The sequence below is a fragment of the Crocuta crocuta genome, unplaced genomic scaffold, assembly GCF_008692635.1.
Source record: "Crocuta crocuta isolate KB4526 unplaced genomic scaffold, BGI_CrCroc_1.0 scaffold149, whole genome shotgun sequence".
In the NCBI taxonomy this organism is placed as follows: Eukaryota; Metazoa; Chordata; class Mammalia; order Carnivora; family Hyaenidae; genus Crocuta; species Crocuta crocuta.
The window spans coordinates 9,859,322-9,873,191 of NW_027551561.1; the positions used below are offsets into that span (position 1 = coordinate 9,859,322).

General features: G+C 54.6%; 2 protein-coding genes across 2 annotated transcripts in view; one reads left to right on the forward strand and one right to left on the reverse strand.

The window, feature by feature from the left end:
- Window positions 1-583: 583 nt before the first annotated feature.
- Window positions 584-3,762, forward strand: CUNH17orf50 (chromosome unknown C17orf50 homolog). Its single transcript, XM_077749818.1, is given in 3 exon segments — window positions 584-672; window positions 2,963-3,177; window positions 3,179-3,762. Coding segments are annotated over 3 exon segments (375 nt in total). The 5' UTR covers window positions 584-659; the 3' UTR covers window positions 3,326-3,762.
- Window positions 3,763-4,526: 764 nt separating this feature from the next.
- The window catches only part of MMP28 (matrix metallopeptidase 28), a 24,569-nt gene continuing 15,225 nt past the window's right edge, over window positions 4,527-13,870 (reverse strand). The window contains exons 4-8 of the mRNA XM_077749817.1: window positions 10,903-11,127; window positions 8,226-8,471; window positions 6,797-6,946; window positions 6,337-6,504; window positions 4,527-5,523 (exon numbers count right to left, since the gene is read on the reverse strand). Of these exons, the coding sequence (XP_077605943.1) occupies window positions 5,129-5,523; window positions 6,337-6,504; window positions 6,797-6,946; window positions 8,226-8,471; window positions 10,903-11,127 (1,184 nt within the window). The 3' untranslated portion in view covers window positions 4,527-5,128. The remainder of the gene's footprint in view (window positions 5,524-6,336; window positions 6,505-6,796; window positions 6,947-8,225; window positions 8,472-10,902; window positions 11,128-13,870) is intronic.

Consider the following 13,870-nt stretch of genomic DNA (forward strand, 5'->3'; position numbering starts at 1 on the left):
TTCCCCAAGCCTCCATTATTTTATCCCCTCCCCCAGCTCCAATTCTCACACACACTAACCCCACATTCTGGAGCTACACCTGGGTCTTTCCTGGGCCCTGCTTCCTACTGGACTTGGAGGCATCTCCTCTGCTTCTTGGAGTTAAGGCAATGAGCTGGAAGTAAGTTGAGTGAGGAGCCAGAGTGAGGAAGGATAGAGATAAGACAGAAAAGGGAGGAGAGAACATAATGATACAAATAAACATAATGCTTCGAGTGCTTTCTGTAGGCCAGGTAAAGTCTGGTACTGTGTGACTATCTGATTTACAGATGAAGAGATTGAGGGTTAGAGACAACATGCTGAAGGTCAGATAGCTCTTAGATTTATGTGGTTGAACTGGGATTTTGAACCCAGCCTACAGGGGACCAAAGCCACTCCCTTCTCCCCTATAATGCCTTGCCAAGAGGGAAGGTAGGGGACACTATGGTTTAAGTGCTCTTGGAGGCTCTAGAAAAGGCAGCTTATTCCTTGGTGGGGCCCTTTGGGCAGGTGAAGTTCTAGCCCCACCCCTTGTGATCCAACAGAGGCCTTGGAGATCAGACACAGTTCTATGTGCCCTGGGAATTCCCTCTCATCCCAGTCCCTGATCAGGGGAAGAGGGCAGCACAGCCTTGGGAAGAATGGATAAGCATGGTGAGTGGGGCTGGAGGCAGGGTGGGGACTGAGGACAGGACCATTGACTTCTGTTAAATGTGGAGGCAAACCCAGTGTGGACCAAGTCACCCATCACCATAGCAACCCCAGAATAGAAGTCCAGCCTTTCCTCAGTTACTTGTACAAGCCCTCTCCTCTCTCTTTTCTGAATATTCTTGACATCTGCTCCCTCATCTTCACCTGCTGTTGTTGGGACCTTTGTCTTCTCTGACCAAACCACTGTGATGATGCCTAAGTGGATCTCCCTTACCCTGCAGAGAGGCCATCCTCAAACACAGCTCTGAGCAGGTTCCTCCATCAGAATGTCCAGTGGCTCCACTCCTGAACAACAAAGTCCAAACTCCATAGCCTGTCACTCAATGTCCCAACCTTCCTGCCTAACTTCGTTTCCTATTCCCATTTCTTTCAACAAGTTCCAGCACCACTTTCTGGCTGTGCACTAAGTATGGCCTTTCACAACCAAAAAGCTCCTTAGTGTGTTTTCCTAAAGAAAAGTGCAGCGGTCCCTAGCTTTCCAGCGTCAGCAACATCAAGAACTGGCAGAATCTTTGAAACAATCTTTTTGGGAAAGATTTCAGAAGTCTTGGATGAATTTCAGAGGCCCCTCTGTTACCTACCTTGTCCCTGCCTGAGATGGTTGTGAAGACAAAGAGGCACAATGTATGGAGAGTTTAGCGCAGTGATTGCATACAGTTGGTGCTCAACTAGAACACCAATTTTGTCATTCTCCTTTGTCTCCAACCTCTTTAAACAGGAAGGGCAGGTTTCAATTGGAATTTTCCTGACCTTTCTAGGGCAAACCATGGTTGTGTCTTCCTTCCCTCTTCCCCCCTGCATTTCGTTAGAAGTCTGGCTCCCCAGATCCAGCAGAGAGCAGGGCACATGGTGGTGGAAGGTGGGAGAGAGATTGCTGAGTGGTGGACACCTCCCAGCAGAGGCCAGGTTACTTTCCATGGCCCCCTGGGTCGGGGGGCTGGCTTCCTACTTGCCTGGACTACTGTGATGAGTTATGGAGTCTGTGCTCTCAACAAAGGCACCAGCAGGAGGGACAGTGGTGGGTGAAATCCAGCTGGCAATTGGGGTCAAGCCTGGAAGGAGGCTTTTTGTAATTGGCTCATTCCTAGGGCCACTCCTTTTCCTAACTGGTCTGTCCATGTTGTTGTTGTAGGTGGTGCTGGTGGTGGGGTGTGTGTACGGTGGGGTTTTTATTTAATCTGCCCACAGGGGGAACTTTTTTCAATTATTTTGCTCATCGCAGGTGCCTGCCACAGCTGGGCTTCCTTAAGGCAAAGCCCACGTTGAAGAAGGAAATCCTACCCAGAAAACAAAATCTAAACTGTCTATAAAAACTGAACTTAAATGTTTATTGACCACGTACACAGAGATCAGTCCCCATCCTCGAGCCATTGAGAAGGAAAGTGGTGATGAGCCAGTATAGCCTCCGGGTTCAGGTTCGGGTTAGCAGCCCTTGTTGCTACCCCTCGATGATTGCCTCCCAGCAAGCCCTGGGCTGGTCACTTTACGGAGACGCGACCGTATACCTGCCTTACGATAACCTTTAAGATGGGCACCACTTTTGGATTGTTTCCTTTGCCGTGCAGAAGCTTTTTTTTTTTTTTTNAAGATGTGGTTTATCTATACCATGGAATACTACATGGCAATGAGAAAGAATGAAATCTCGCCATGTGTAGCAACATGGATGCACCTTGAGGGTGTTATGCTGAGCGAAATAAGTCAGGCAGAGGACAAATGCCATATGTTTGCACGTATAGGAGGAGCTTAACTGAGGACCATGGGGAGAAGAAGGGGAGAAATGGTGGGGGAAAGGGAGAGAGGCAAACCATGAGAGACTCTTGAATGCTGAGAACAAACTGAGGACTGATGGCTGTGGGGGGAGGGGGTGATGGGCATGGAGGAGGGCACTTGTGGGGATGAGCACTGGGTGTTATATAGAAACCAACTGGACAATAAACTACTCGTAGAAAAAAAAAGGGGCACCACTTTTGACAGATGGGGACACAGGGCTTGACATAAGCGACGCGACTTGCCCTGAATCCTCAACAAGGAAGAGTAGAAACCTGGGAAATGGCGTGGGGGGCGGTGGAGGCGGGTGGGCGAGAGCCCTGCAGGCCCTGTCTCGCCGGGGAAAATCCTGCACACTCTGTAATGCTCTCTTCGGAATCCTGCTAGCCTGGTGCATCTCGTGCACACCGTCGTTCAGGCGCCCGTCTGTCTTTATGGGCCGGTGCTGACCTCCTCCCTCTCGCAGGACTGAAGACCCCCTTGTGGAAGAAGGAACTGCCGGAGCCGCAGGCCAGAGAGGCGGCGGCGGCGGCGGCGGCGGCGGCGGAGGAGGTCAGGGCGGCGGCGGAGGAGGAGGAGGAGGGGTTGGAGTTGGACGAGGACGAGAGGCCGCGGGAGCAGACGGCGGCCGAGGGCGAGGCGCCGTGCCGGGAGGCGGAGGGCGGCGAGGGCCGCGAGCGGGNGCTGTGCGCGCTGCGAGATCCTTTTCTGCAAGAAGTGCAGGAACCTGCACAGCCACCCGGCCTACGTGGCGCACTGCCTTCTGGAACACCCGGATCTGCGTGAGGCGCGGGCTTCGGGCGGCGCGGGGGCTGCCGGGGACCCCTGAGCGCCCCCACTGCTAGCCTTTGTGCCCTCCGTCCTCGCCTGACCCCAGCCTCCCCGCCACCTTCTCTCCTCTGACGCGGAGCGTTCTCCAGCACATTCCACAGAATTGCCCCTTCCCAGAGCCGCCCTGCCCGGAGCGCCGCCTCCGAGCCGGCAAGCAGGCCCACCTGTCACCGAGCCCACCCAAGGCTGAGCCCAGCATCACCTGGAGCTCCATGCCTCCGTTAGCGCCTCCCGAGGGCTTCCGTCCTGGGAGGGCACTCAATGCCTATCGCCCACCTGACTCGCGTCCCCCAGCACAGCCTCACATTCATCTCTTGAGCATTTCAGGTCCTTCTAGCCCAGTGGGCCTAGGCGTTGCCTCGAGAAACTAACCCCTGGGTTCACCGCTGAGAAACCGCCCCTACCCCTCATTCAATAAAGCCTCTAAACAAAGTGTCAGTGCCTTGAGTTGGGGGCCAGGGGGCTCCCTTGAGGGTGATAAAGACCCTCATTTCCCCTCCCCAGGGTTCAAGCCAGAGGGAACAGGGCAGGCCGAGAGCCTCCTCCCTCTCTCTCCCAGGACAGGGCGGAACAAAGCACTTGCATCCAAGGGCAGTCAAAGGCCATTTCCCCCCACTGCACAGAGAAGAAAATGAAGGCGCAGGGCCAGGAATGCCCATGGGGAGCTGAGGGCTGAATCTTGCCAGATCTTTCTCCCCTTCTGCTGGAAGCCTGGTCTTGCCAAGGTCAGTGCGTGTGCAAATGAGGCACGGGCAGGTGTGGAGGGGGGAGGACAAGAGAACCAGATGCTAAGCCGGAGACTGGCTGAGGCAGAAGGCAGGGAGGCTGGGGAGCTGGTTCCTTCTCCAGGAATCCCAGCTATTCTTGGCCAGCCAGCAGGAGCTCCTGGAATGCTGTGTGTGTGGCCTGAAGAATGGGGCCATTGTGAGCACCAGGCCTCCCCCAGCCTGCAGAGACCCCAGCGCCTGCAGCAGAGCAACCCTCCAGAGAGGCCCCTGTCCTCTCCCTGCCACCCATTACTCTCCATCTGGCCTGGGGGTGAGGGAGGGCAGGGACATGATGCTTTTTCAGGCCCCCTCTCTGCATCGCAGCTACTCACACACAGTCTGTGGTCTTGACTTGGGTGAACGAACATGGTTCCAGCCTCTCCAGCATTCGTGCCCCACCTGCTCTTCACTGGAAACCATCCCAAGGAAGACTGATGTCCGCCTCCAGGCCCAGAAGCTGGGGGCACCTCTTTATTCCAGCCTCCCCAGCCCCTACCAAACATCAGGCCCAGCAGACCTGCATCAGTCTCCCTCTTGTTCTGGGTCCTAACCACCACCTTCCCCCTCCCACCCAAGGCTCTCTGAGGTTGGAAATCCTTGTTCCCAACCCACTCAAGCTTCCTGGAGGTGAGGCCTCTCATTTAAGACAATTTTCCAAGAACAGAGCTGGGAGGTTCTGAGGGGAAGGAGAGGTTGCAAAGTGGTTGCAACCTCTCTGTGGAGTTTTATATCCTCCCTGGCTGCCCAGTGCTTCGGCCTCGTGGACAGGAAGTGCACCTTTAGCAGAAGAAACAAAATCCCTAAAACTTAGGGAGGAGAGCCATGGGATTTGAGACCCTTTTTGGCTTCTGCTTGGATTGATCCCACAAAGTTCAGTGCCTTGAGAGCACAAAGACATTCTCCAGGGAACAGATGCAGACATGGTCTGGTCTTCTGCAGGGAGGCTCAGAGGCTTCCAAGAGAGGGCTGGCCCCTGGGGCAGGGGACACACGTTGGCCATGAAGGCATCAGTTCACTAAGAGGTGGGGGCACCTTCAGAACAGGGCACCCCCGGAGTTGGCGTGCCAGCAGCCCATCCAGGGCAGCTCTGTGGCCCAGCGGCCCGAGTCTGTCACCTGCAGTTTGGCCTGGTCAAGGCGCCAGTAGCGGTCATCTCTGAAGAAGATGACGGAACCGTCAGGCCGAGGCAGGGCGCCACTGACCTCCTCAGGGACACCGTCCCAGTCCTGCAGGCCTCGGGGATAGTAGGGCTCCACCTGCAGTCCACCTCGGGCCAGTACGTAGTAGCGGGCACCCTTGAAGAGGATCAATCGGCCCAGAGGAGGGAAGAAGAGGGCCGCATCGGGGTGGCGGGGCAGGCCCCCTGGCCTGCACAGCTGTGGTAAGCCCCACACTGGCTTGGGGCCCCGGAACCTCCAGCATCGGCTCCCTGTAGGGCATGAGGAGAGCCAAGGGTGAGCTGGTGGCTCTCACCCTTTGGTCCTCCACCTCACCTGTGTTCCCCTCACCCTAGAGCCCAAGGTAAATAGTATTTGTGATAATCAAAGTGGATCACACAGTACTAATAATTCTTTACACCCAGTAAGGAGGGGCTGTTATGGCCTAGACTTCCAGCAGGTGTCAGCAGAGGGCAGATGGCACTGCGGGGACCCATCCCTGGGAGGTGGGAAGCAGGTCCCTCCCTGAGTAGGGAGTGGACTCCCGGGAAGGCCAGTCACTACCATTTCTACACAGAGTTCTATGAAGGCAGAGATTTCAGTTTTGTTCACTACTGTAGCCATAACACCCCCAACAGTATCAAATGCATACAATGCATTCAATATTTGTTCGATGAATGAAACTACTCAAATAATATACTGCAGGCTCCTCAGACATTATGCTATTTTAATCCTCCTTCTCCAAGAAATCCAAGAGATTATTTTCCTCATTCAAGAAGAGAGTTAAGTGACAAGCCCAACCATACACAGCCCGGATTCCAAGGAGGTAGGACTTTCCACTGGATCTCGGAGCTTGGGAGTGGTTCTCTGCTCCCCTTCTAGACTCTTCTCTGCAGCTCTCCCACCCTCTCTCTCTGGGACAACCTCCACACCCGTGCCCCCCAATCCATCAATGAAGGAACCTCCTGGTAGAGGTCCCTGGGGTCACAGGTTCAGATTGGACTTGAGACTCCTTTCTTTTGACCTTGGACAGAACCCCTACCTTCTCTAGGCCTCAATTTTCTCATCTGCCCCAGGGCTGGTACCTTTGAAGAAGTAGAAGTCCCCATCATCCAGTGACACTGCAGCGGCCTCAATATGGGGGGGCAGCCCAGCCCACCTCTCCTGTAGTGGGCGTGGCTCGGAGACATTGCCATTCGGTGTCACCTCCCAGAAGTGGCTTCCATGAAAAATGTACAGTCGCTGTTGCCCATCTGTCCGGAGACAAGAGAGTTGAGTGACCATCGGCCTCTTGCCTTCCTTCGTGGGAAGCTGCTTCCCAGACAAAGGAGAGAAGATGTGGCCTGCCCAGTTGGGGGCAGAGGGAAGTGCGCAGGAGGAAGCAGGGTTTTGCTTGGTGTGGTTTGCTACCCCGCAGAATGCCTGTGGCTTGGGATTTCTAGATTTTATGATTCATACCCTCACCTTGTATTCCAGCTCCAGAGACACCTGGAGATGTGGGGGAGGAAGGAAAAAGGAAGTGAGGCACAGGTGGGATCACCTTACCTACAGTGATGGCATCGAAGAAAGCATGGCAATATTTAGGACCCTGGATTTCAGGGCGCCTTCCCTGTGTTCCGTGGGGGTCCCAGGCCTCGAAGTCAGTGAATAGCTTTCCTGGGAGCTGGATGGCCACTGAGCCCCCCTGAGGCTTCCCTTCATGGGGAAGGAGAGAAGAGGGAGAGAACACACATGGGTTGGGGTGGGTGTCGAGGGCTCAAGACCTCCCCTTTGGTTCCTTTCATCCTTTTCTGGTATGAGAGGCAGGGAAGGAGAGTGGGGGTGGGGTTTAATAATTGTCCTTGGTTGCCAGTATTAACCACAGCACTAAACTCAAAAGTCCTCTCTCCTGCCCAACAGTCTGGGAGAGAAGGATCAGTTGGAGTGCGGGACCAAACAAGAGTTTGGCACTAAGAAGGGCAGAAGATTATCTTCCCTGAGTCCTGGCCACAAAGTTGGCATGCGGACATGGTTCAGGGGCCCAGGCTGTGATCGTTACAGCAATTATAATAACTACATCACTATATTTCACTTAGGAGACTGAGGCAGAGTCCGACAAGCTTAGAATATGGCACCAGCTCCTGCGTCCGGGTCTAAGCTTTCTAGCTGTGTGACCTTGGACAAGTGACCTAACCTCTCAACTCCATTCTCCTCATCAATGGACAAAAGGATACTTACTCATGAGTGTATTGTATGTTAAGTGCCTGATAACTATACATAGTTACATAGAATGGATAATATACATTCACAAAACAGCAGCTGTTTGTGTAGGTTTCTTAGGGTACAAAAGAAGTTCATACCCATTAGTACCACAGCCCTGTGAAGTAAGCAGTTATCTCTTTTCTCAGAAGGTAAAACTGAGGGCTCCCAGGGGGAAAGTGCTTTCCCCCAGAGCAGCTGCTTAGCAGGAACAGCATGGGCTCTCCGCCCTGCCCTCGCACCGTGCACTCTGAGGGAGACAGGCCTGGCTGGGCGGCAGTACTGGTCAGATCATTCTGGGGAACAGACCTCGTCTGAGTTCACCTCCAGGCAGAGGCCCGGGCTTGGAGGGAAGTGGGCACCAGCGTTGGCGAGGAGGGAGGCTGGGGGAGAGCAAGCGGAGCGGGACCCAGGGCTGGGATGGGGGAAGACGTGGGACCGGGGACTGGGTCTGGGTGGCTGGGCAGGGATGGGAGAGGAACTGCCAAGGCCAGGGCTGGGCGGAAATCCAGAATTGGATGCAAGGGAGGGGGGGTACGGCACGGGACTGGTTGGGATCGAGAGGCCAAGCGTGGGGACAGCAGGGTCCCGAAGATTTTCGGATTTGAGGGGGAGCCTGCGGCTTCCGGATCAGGAGGGGCCAATGGCGGGGAGGCCGGGTTCCCACTCCTGGGACGCGGGCTCCTGCTTGCAGCGCGGGCGTCCAGGCCTCGGAGACGCGGCGGCGGGGGCTCACCATACAGGTCTTGCACGGCCAGCACGTCGTCCCAGCTGAGCAGCGCGTCGCGGCCCAGCCTCTTGTAGTAGGGCGCCATGAGCGCGCGCGGCGCGGGCGAGTGGGCCAGCCCGAGCGTGTGGCCGATCTCATGCGCCAGCACCACGAACAGGTTGCGCCCGCGGCGGCGGCTCAGGGACCAGCGCTCGTCGCGGTCGAAGTGCGCTTCGCCACGGCGGGGCAGGAAGGCGTGCGCCAGGGCGCCCCCTGCAGGCGGCGCAGAGGGTCAGGGGAGCCACCGTCCGCTATGCCCCCAAATTCCCACCTTCCCGCGCAGGGGCCAAGGAGTGGATGTGGCTGTCTTCTGCCTAATTCCCCTCCTAACGACGTCTAGCAGAGGCTGAACTGTGGAGCAGTGAACTGATGGCGAGGCTATGGGGTGGGGACGCCTAGAGGCAGCGTGGTGTACACACAGCATGGGACCAAACTGCCTGGGTTTCCAACCTGGTTTTACTCTTTTCTGGCTGTGTGACCTTGGGCAAGTAGCAGCCCCTCTGATCTGAAATGGAAATAATGATAACGAACTTCTTCCTCACGGGGTTACTCTGAGGATTAAGGAGGGATGTGCGTAGGGGCGCCTGGGTGGCTCAGTCGGCTAAGCATCCGACTTCAGCTCAGGTCATGATCTCATGGTTCATGGGTTCGAGTTGTCGGGCTCTGTGCTGACAGCTCAGAGCCTGGAGCCTGCTTCTGATTCTGTGTCTCCCTCTCTCTCTGACCCTCCCCTGCTCACGCTGCCACCGCCCCCCCATCTCTCAGAAATAAAACATTAAAAAAAAAAAAGGAGGGATGTGTGTATATGTGTATGTTACATATAATGTTTAGTGCCTCGCCCATAATAAATGCTGCACAGGAATTATTTCCAAAAAGATATGGGAATAGGTGTAATGGTTATCCCAGAGGTGGGCACCATGAGACCTTCTGGATGTTGGTAATGTTGTTTCTTAAATTTTTTTTTGTAATGTTTTATTTATTTCTAGGAGAGAGAGAGAGAGAGACAGCGTGAGCAGGGGAGGGTCAGAGAGAGAGGGAGTCACAGACTGAAGCAGGCTCCAGGCTCTGTGCTGGCTGTCAGCACAGAGCCCGACACAGGGCTCGAACCCACGAACCGCGAGATCACGACCTAAGCGAAAGTCGGACGCCCAACCGACTAAGCCACCCGGGCGCCCCGGTAATGTTGTTTCTTGATCTGGGTGCTGGGTGGGTATTTGGATGTGTATAGTCTCTTTATTTAAGAGTATATATTTTTGTGTTCTTGCCTTCCTCTGCCAGGGCCCCTCTGTGGGTCTCTACCTCCAGGCTTGTAGTAGGAGTGAGCAAAGGGAGTGAGCTGCATCAGAGATGTTCGAGCTTGTGACATGCCTCAGAGGGAGCTTATCAGTCATGCAGTTCCCAGGGCCCCATGGTTCACAGTTCACTTTCTGCAGGGGCAGGGATCAGTGAACTGTACGGTGATGATGTTGGCCTAGAAGCCTGCTGAGGGTGCTTCCAGCATTGCCTTCTTGGGGCTCTGGCCAAGGGGGAATGCCTGCCATTAAGGAAGAACCACACAGAGTGTGGGGAGTGGGCTGTGTGTACGAGGAATACGTGCTTCCTGTTTTGAATATGCCTCGAACTGTCTGAATAATGTTAGCCCTTTCTGTTCAATTCTCCCAATAATCCTGGGAGACGGATGGCAGGTTTCAGAGGGAGAAGACCTAAACTCAAAAAGACAAAGCACCTGTCCTAAATTGGAGAGCTTTCTCCCAGTCCAGCACCGTCTTAGCCACTGGACCTCACCTGGGTGTGGGCATAAACATCTCATGTAGATATCATGGATGAAGTGAGTCACATGCAAGTATACATATGTGTTACATGTGGATTCCTGTAAAGCTTAGATTTCTCCCAGTCCTATCCTGGGTCCCAACAGCAGGGCTTGGATGTGGGCTTTGCTCTGACTGGGCTTGTTGGAAAGCAGAGTGCAAGGGAGGTGAGGGACCTATTTCCCAGGTCACACAAGGGCTCAAGTCCCCACCATGAAGGGGTTTGATCAGGTCTCCTTTCCTCACTAGCAGGAGAAGATGCACAGGAAGCCTGAGTTCAGGTTCTGAAAGCAAGTGTTGGGCAGAATGAGAAGAAACTAGTTTAAACTGCCTTTAGGTTGGGGGCAAACAAGAGAACTGTCTGGGGTGTGAGAATGGGAAGCACTTGGGACAGGTTGGGATAGAATGCCTCTTGCCTTGTGGAGTGACTGTGGTAGTGGGTGCAGGGAAGGCAGGAATGGGGTAGTGGTGGCCTCTGGATGTTTTTAGGGTGTTGGTCTGGGAAAAATCCATGTTTGGAGGACAAGAGAGTCATGGCCTGTCTAGAGGCAGAGGGTGGGTGACAGGACCTCAGAAGTTTGTCCCAGAAAATACTCTGGAATTTGCAAAGCACTTTCCATGCAGAACCTCATCTGGCTGTCCTTTCAGCCATGTGGCACACAACTGGACAGAAACCATTGTTCCCATTCTACAGATGAAGAGCCTGAGGGTTCTTTGAAGGGGAGTGCAGCTTGGACAAGGCCAAAGTGAGAGCATAGGCTCCACTGCCCTCCCCAGACTGTCTTTCCTACCGTGTTCCCCTCCTGCCATGAGACAGAGAGCCTCTGTGTCAGCACCTGGGCCATCAAAGGCATTGCCTAGTCCGTCATTGTGGTCCCCTTGGAAGAAGGTGAGGCGGATGTCAGCCGGGACTGTGGCTGGGGCCTCCCAGAACTCCAGCGCCGAGACATTGCTCCACAGCTGGAAGGCGGCTCGCACGGCCCCACGGACTGCTGGCTCGGGCAGGTGCTGTGGCCAGTTCACCAGGCGGTAGGAGAGATGCTGCTTGTACCACTTGCTGCCTGCCAGCCAGAGAGGCCACATCAGTCACACCTGCTTGCAGAACCTGGTGCTGGTCTCCAGGGACCGGAATGATGGGGAGAGAGGCCCTCATCCAGAGGGAGTCCTGGATGTGAAGGCAAGATGCAGCTCTTGCCCTGGGAAGATCCCATCTGGCTGGGGAGGCACTGCTCTCCTGCACACAGGACTACCTTTGTCCTGGAGAGTCCCCAGTCTAGTGGCTTAGCCAGGGTGGGGGAGCTCCCTGGGGGAGATGTGATCTCTGCCCAGGAAGAGCCCCCAAAACCTGAAAGACTCTCTGGTCTGGGGCCTTCTTCCTCCCCACAGCCTGGGCTGAGCCTGAAAACCACTCTGTACCTCTTGCTGGCAGCAAGTCCCTACCCCTGCCTACTGTGTCAGGGGCTGGAGGAAAGACGGGGCCACCGGGGCCACAGCTGTGACCCCCTCTCACCCCTTCTTCCTCTCTACCCCTCACACCCGCCTGACCCTCCCATTCTAGTGCCTCAGGCCTGCTGCCTGAGAAGCTACCAAGACCCATTTATTAGCGTCTTTCCCTGGCCCCTGGCCCTCTCTGCTACTTCCTCAGGGACTCTTGAGAGCTCCCAAGGTGAAAACAAATAAGAACAAAGGGTGTGTTTTGTCACTCACTGAGATGGAGAGAAATTTTTCCATCTCCACTTAGTTACTAGTTTCTATTCCTTTGCCCAGAATTGTAGGTAATTCCTCCCTTAGGCCTAAGACTCTGGCCTCTTGCCCAAGCCTCAGGTCAACTGAGTCTCCCTACAGCTCACTGCACACCCAGGGCCAGGGTGCTTAGAAGGTCTAGAACCCAAGTTTTTTCACAGACTATTTCTGAGCCTTGTATGCTTAGGGGCTCAGACTATGACCTTGGTGGTGGGAGACTCACAGCTCAGAGGCAGGCTAATGGGTCCAAGGAGTGAACAGGTACCATGTTATCTTTTGGACCCCAGTTTCCCAAATGGACCAGAATTCTGGAAGTATGGGTGACAAGTAGGCAGGCTAGGCCAGTGGGCACAGCCCTCTCTCTCTCTGGAGGAACAGCTGAAGATTCAGACTGCCTGCTCTTTCGTCTTGGGGAAGTCCTTGCCCAAACCAGGGAAGAGGGCTAAAAGTGATGGAAGGTTGGCCTTCTCCTTACCAACTTCTCTGCTGTGTTCTGGGGAAATTGTGACCAGGAGGAACAGACCTGCCAGGGTTACAGAATGAGCAAGTAGCTGAGCTAGGCCCTGAGCCCAGGCCCTGACATCTGACACTGTGCACTTTCCACTATACCACACAGGTAAGCAGGCACATTTGCTCAGACTCAAGGCTTGTACATTTGTGTAAACATGGCTCCTTTCGGTCAAAACAGGGGCTCTGCATAAGCTGAAATTCTCCAGATGGAAGGGAGGGTGGTAGAGAGCAGAGGAGCTGAATGACCTTTCCCTTCCCCCCCCCCATTCCTCATGGAAGTGGGGGAGGGGCGCGTCTTTTCTCCCACCCCGAGGCAAGCTCCATTCAAGGCAATGCTGCCTCCCTGGGCCTGTTTGGCCTGGCTGCCACCCAACCCCTCCCAGCCAGTGACCAAGCCTCTGGGAGTGAAGAGGGAGGAATTCTTAGGAAGGGAGGGAGACAAAGACAGCAGAGGGAAAGTCTGGGGTCCAGAGTTGCCTCAGAGAGCTCTGGACTCGCTGGCGCTGGGCACTTCCACACCCAGCTGTGGTGACTGAATCCCAGACTCTCCCCACCCACCTTCAAGCTTCTAGAAGAGTGAGGCAACTCCTTCTGCCTCTTTGCCATTAGAGGAGGGCCCTCACTCCCCAGACAAGAAAGGAAAAGGGTGGGCACTTCTCTCACTGTAGGTAGCCAGGGAAGGTGACAGCTTGCAGGATAAAAATTCTCTGAATCTGTGTGTGTGTGTGTGTGTGTGTGTGTGTGTGTGTGTGTGTGTGTGTGTTTGGGGGAGGATAGGGAGGACAAACAGGAATAGGACTGAGAGAAGAAAATAGCTAATTCTCCTTGGGAGGGGTCGTTGGTGTGCCCACCAGGAAGGAAGGAATGGCCTAGCCAGCAGCTTGAGCCCTCTGTTCATCCTAGAGCAGGCTGGCCACTATGGCCCCATCCTGAACTCTGGGCCAGGCAAGACTGGAATCTGCAGTGACCTCTAGGCCACAGACACACCTGGCAGTGCACCCCCTACACCCTTGCTCCAAAATCCAAAAGGAAAGAGGGAAGGAAAAGGACACCAGGAAGAGTAGAAACCTAGACACCTCATTTGGGGAGGACCCTGGAGTCCTGACTTCCAATAGGAAATGCAGAAAGAGTGTGGGTTGGAATCCCAGAACTTCTACTTACACAACCTTACATAGCAAATCATGGAATCTCTCCAAACCATAGTTTCCTTATTTACAAAGCAATCGGTAAGACTTACTTCTGGTAAAAATGAAATGACAAATGAAATAGTAACATATAGCTGCTGGGCATATGGTAGGTGCTCAGTAAATATCCATTACCTTTTCCTTCCTTTTCTACCCCAGATTCACACCTGTGTCCCCCAACTGTCACCAGATTCACCCCGTGCCCTCCCAACTCCCTCCAGATTCACCCTTGTGACCCCCAATTTCCACCAGATTCACCCCTGTGCCCCCACCACCCCCACTAGATTCACCCCTGTGCCCTCCAACTCCCTCCACATTCACCCTTATGACCCTCCAACCCCCACCAGATTCACCCTTGTGCCCCCCA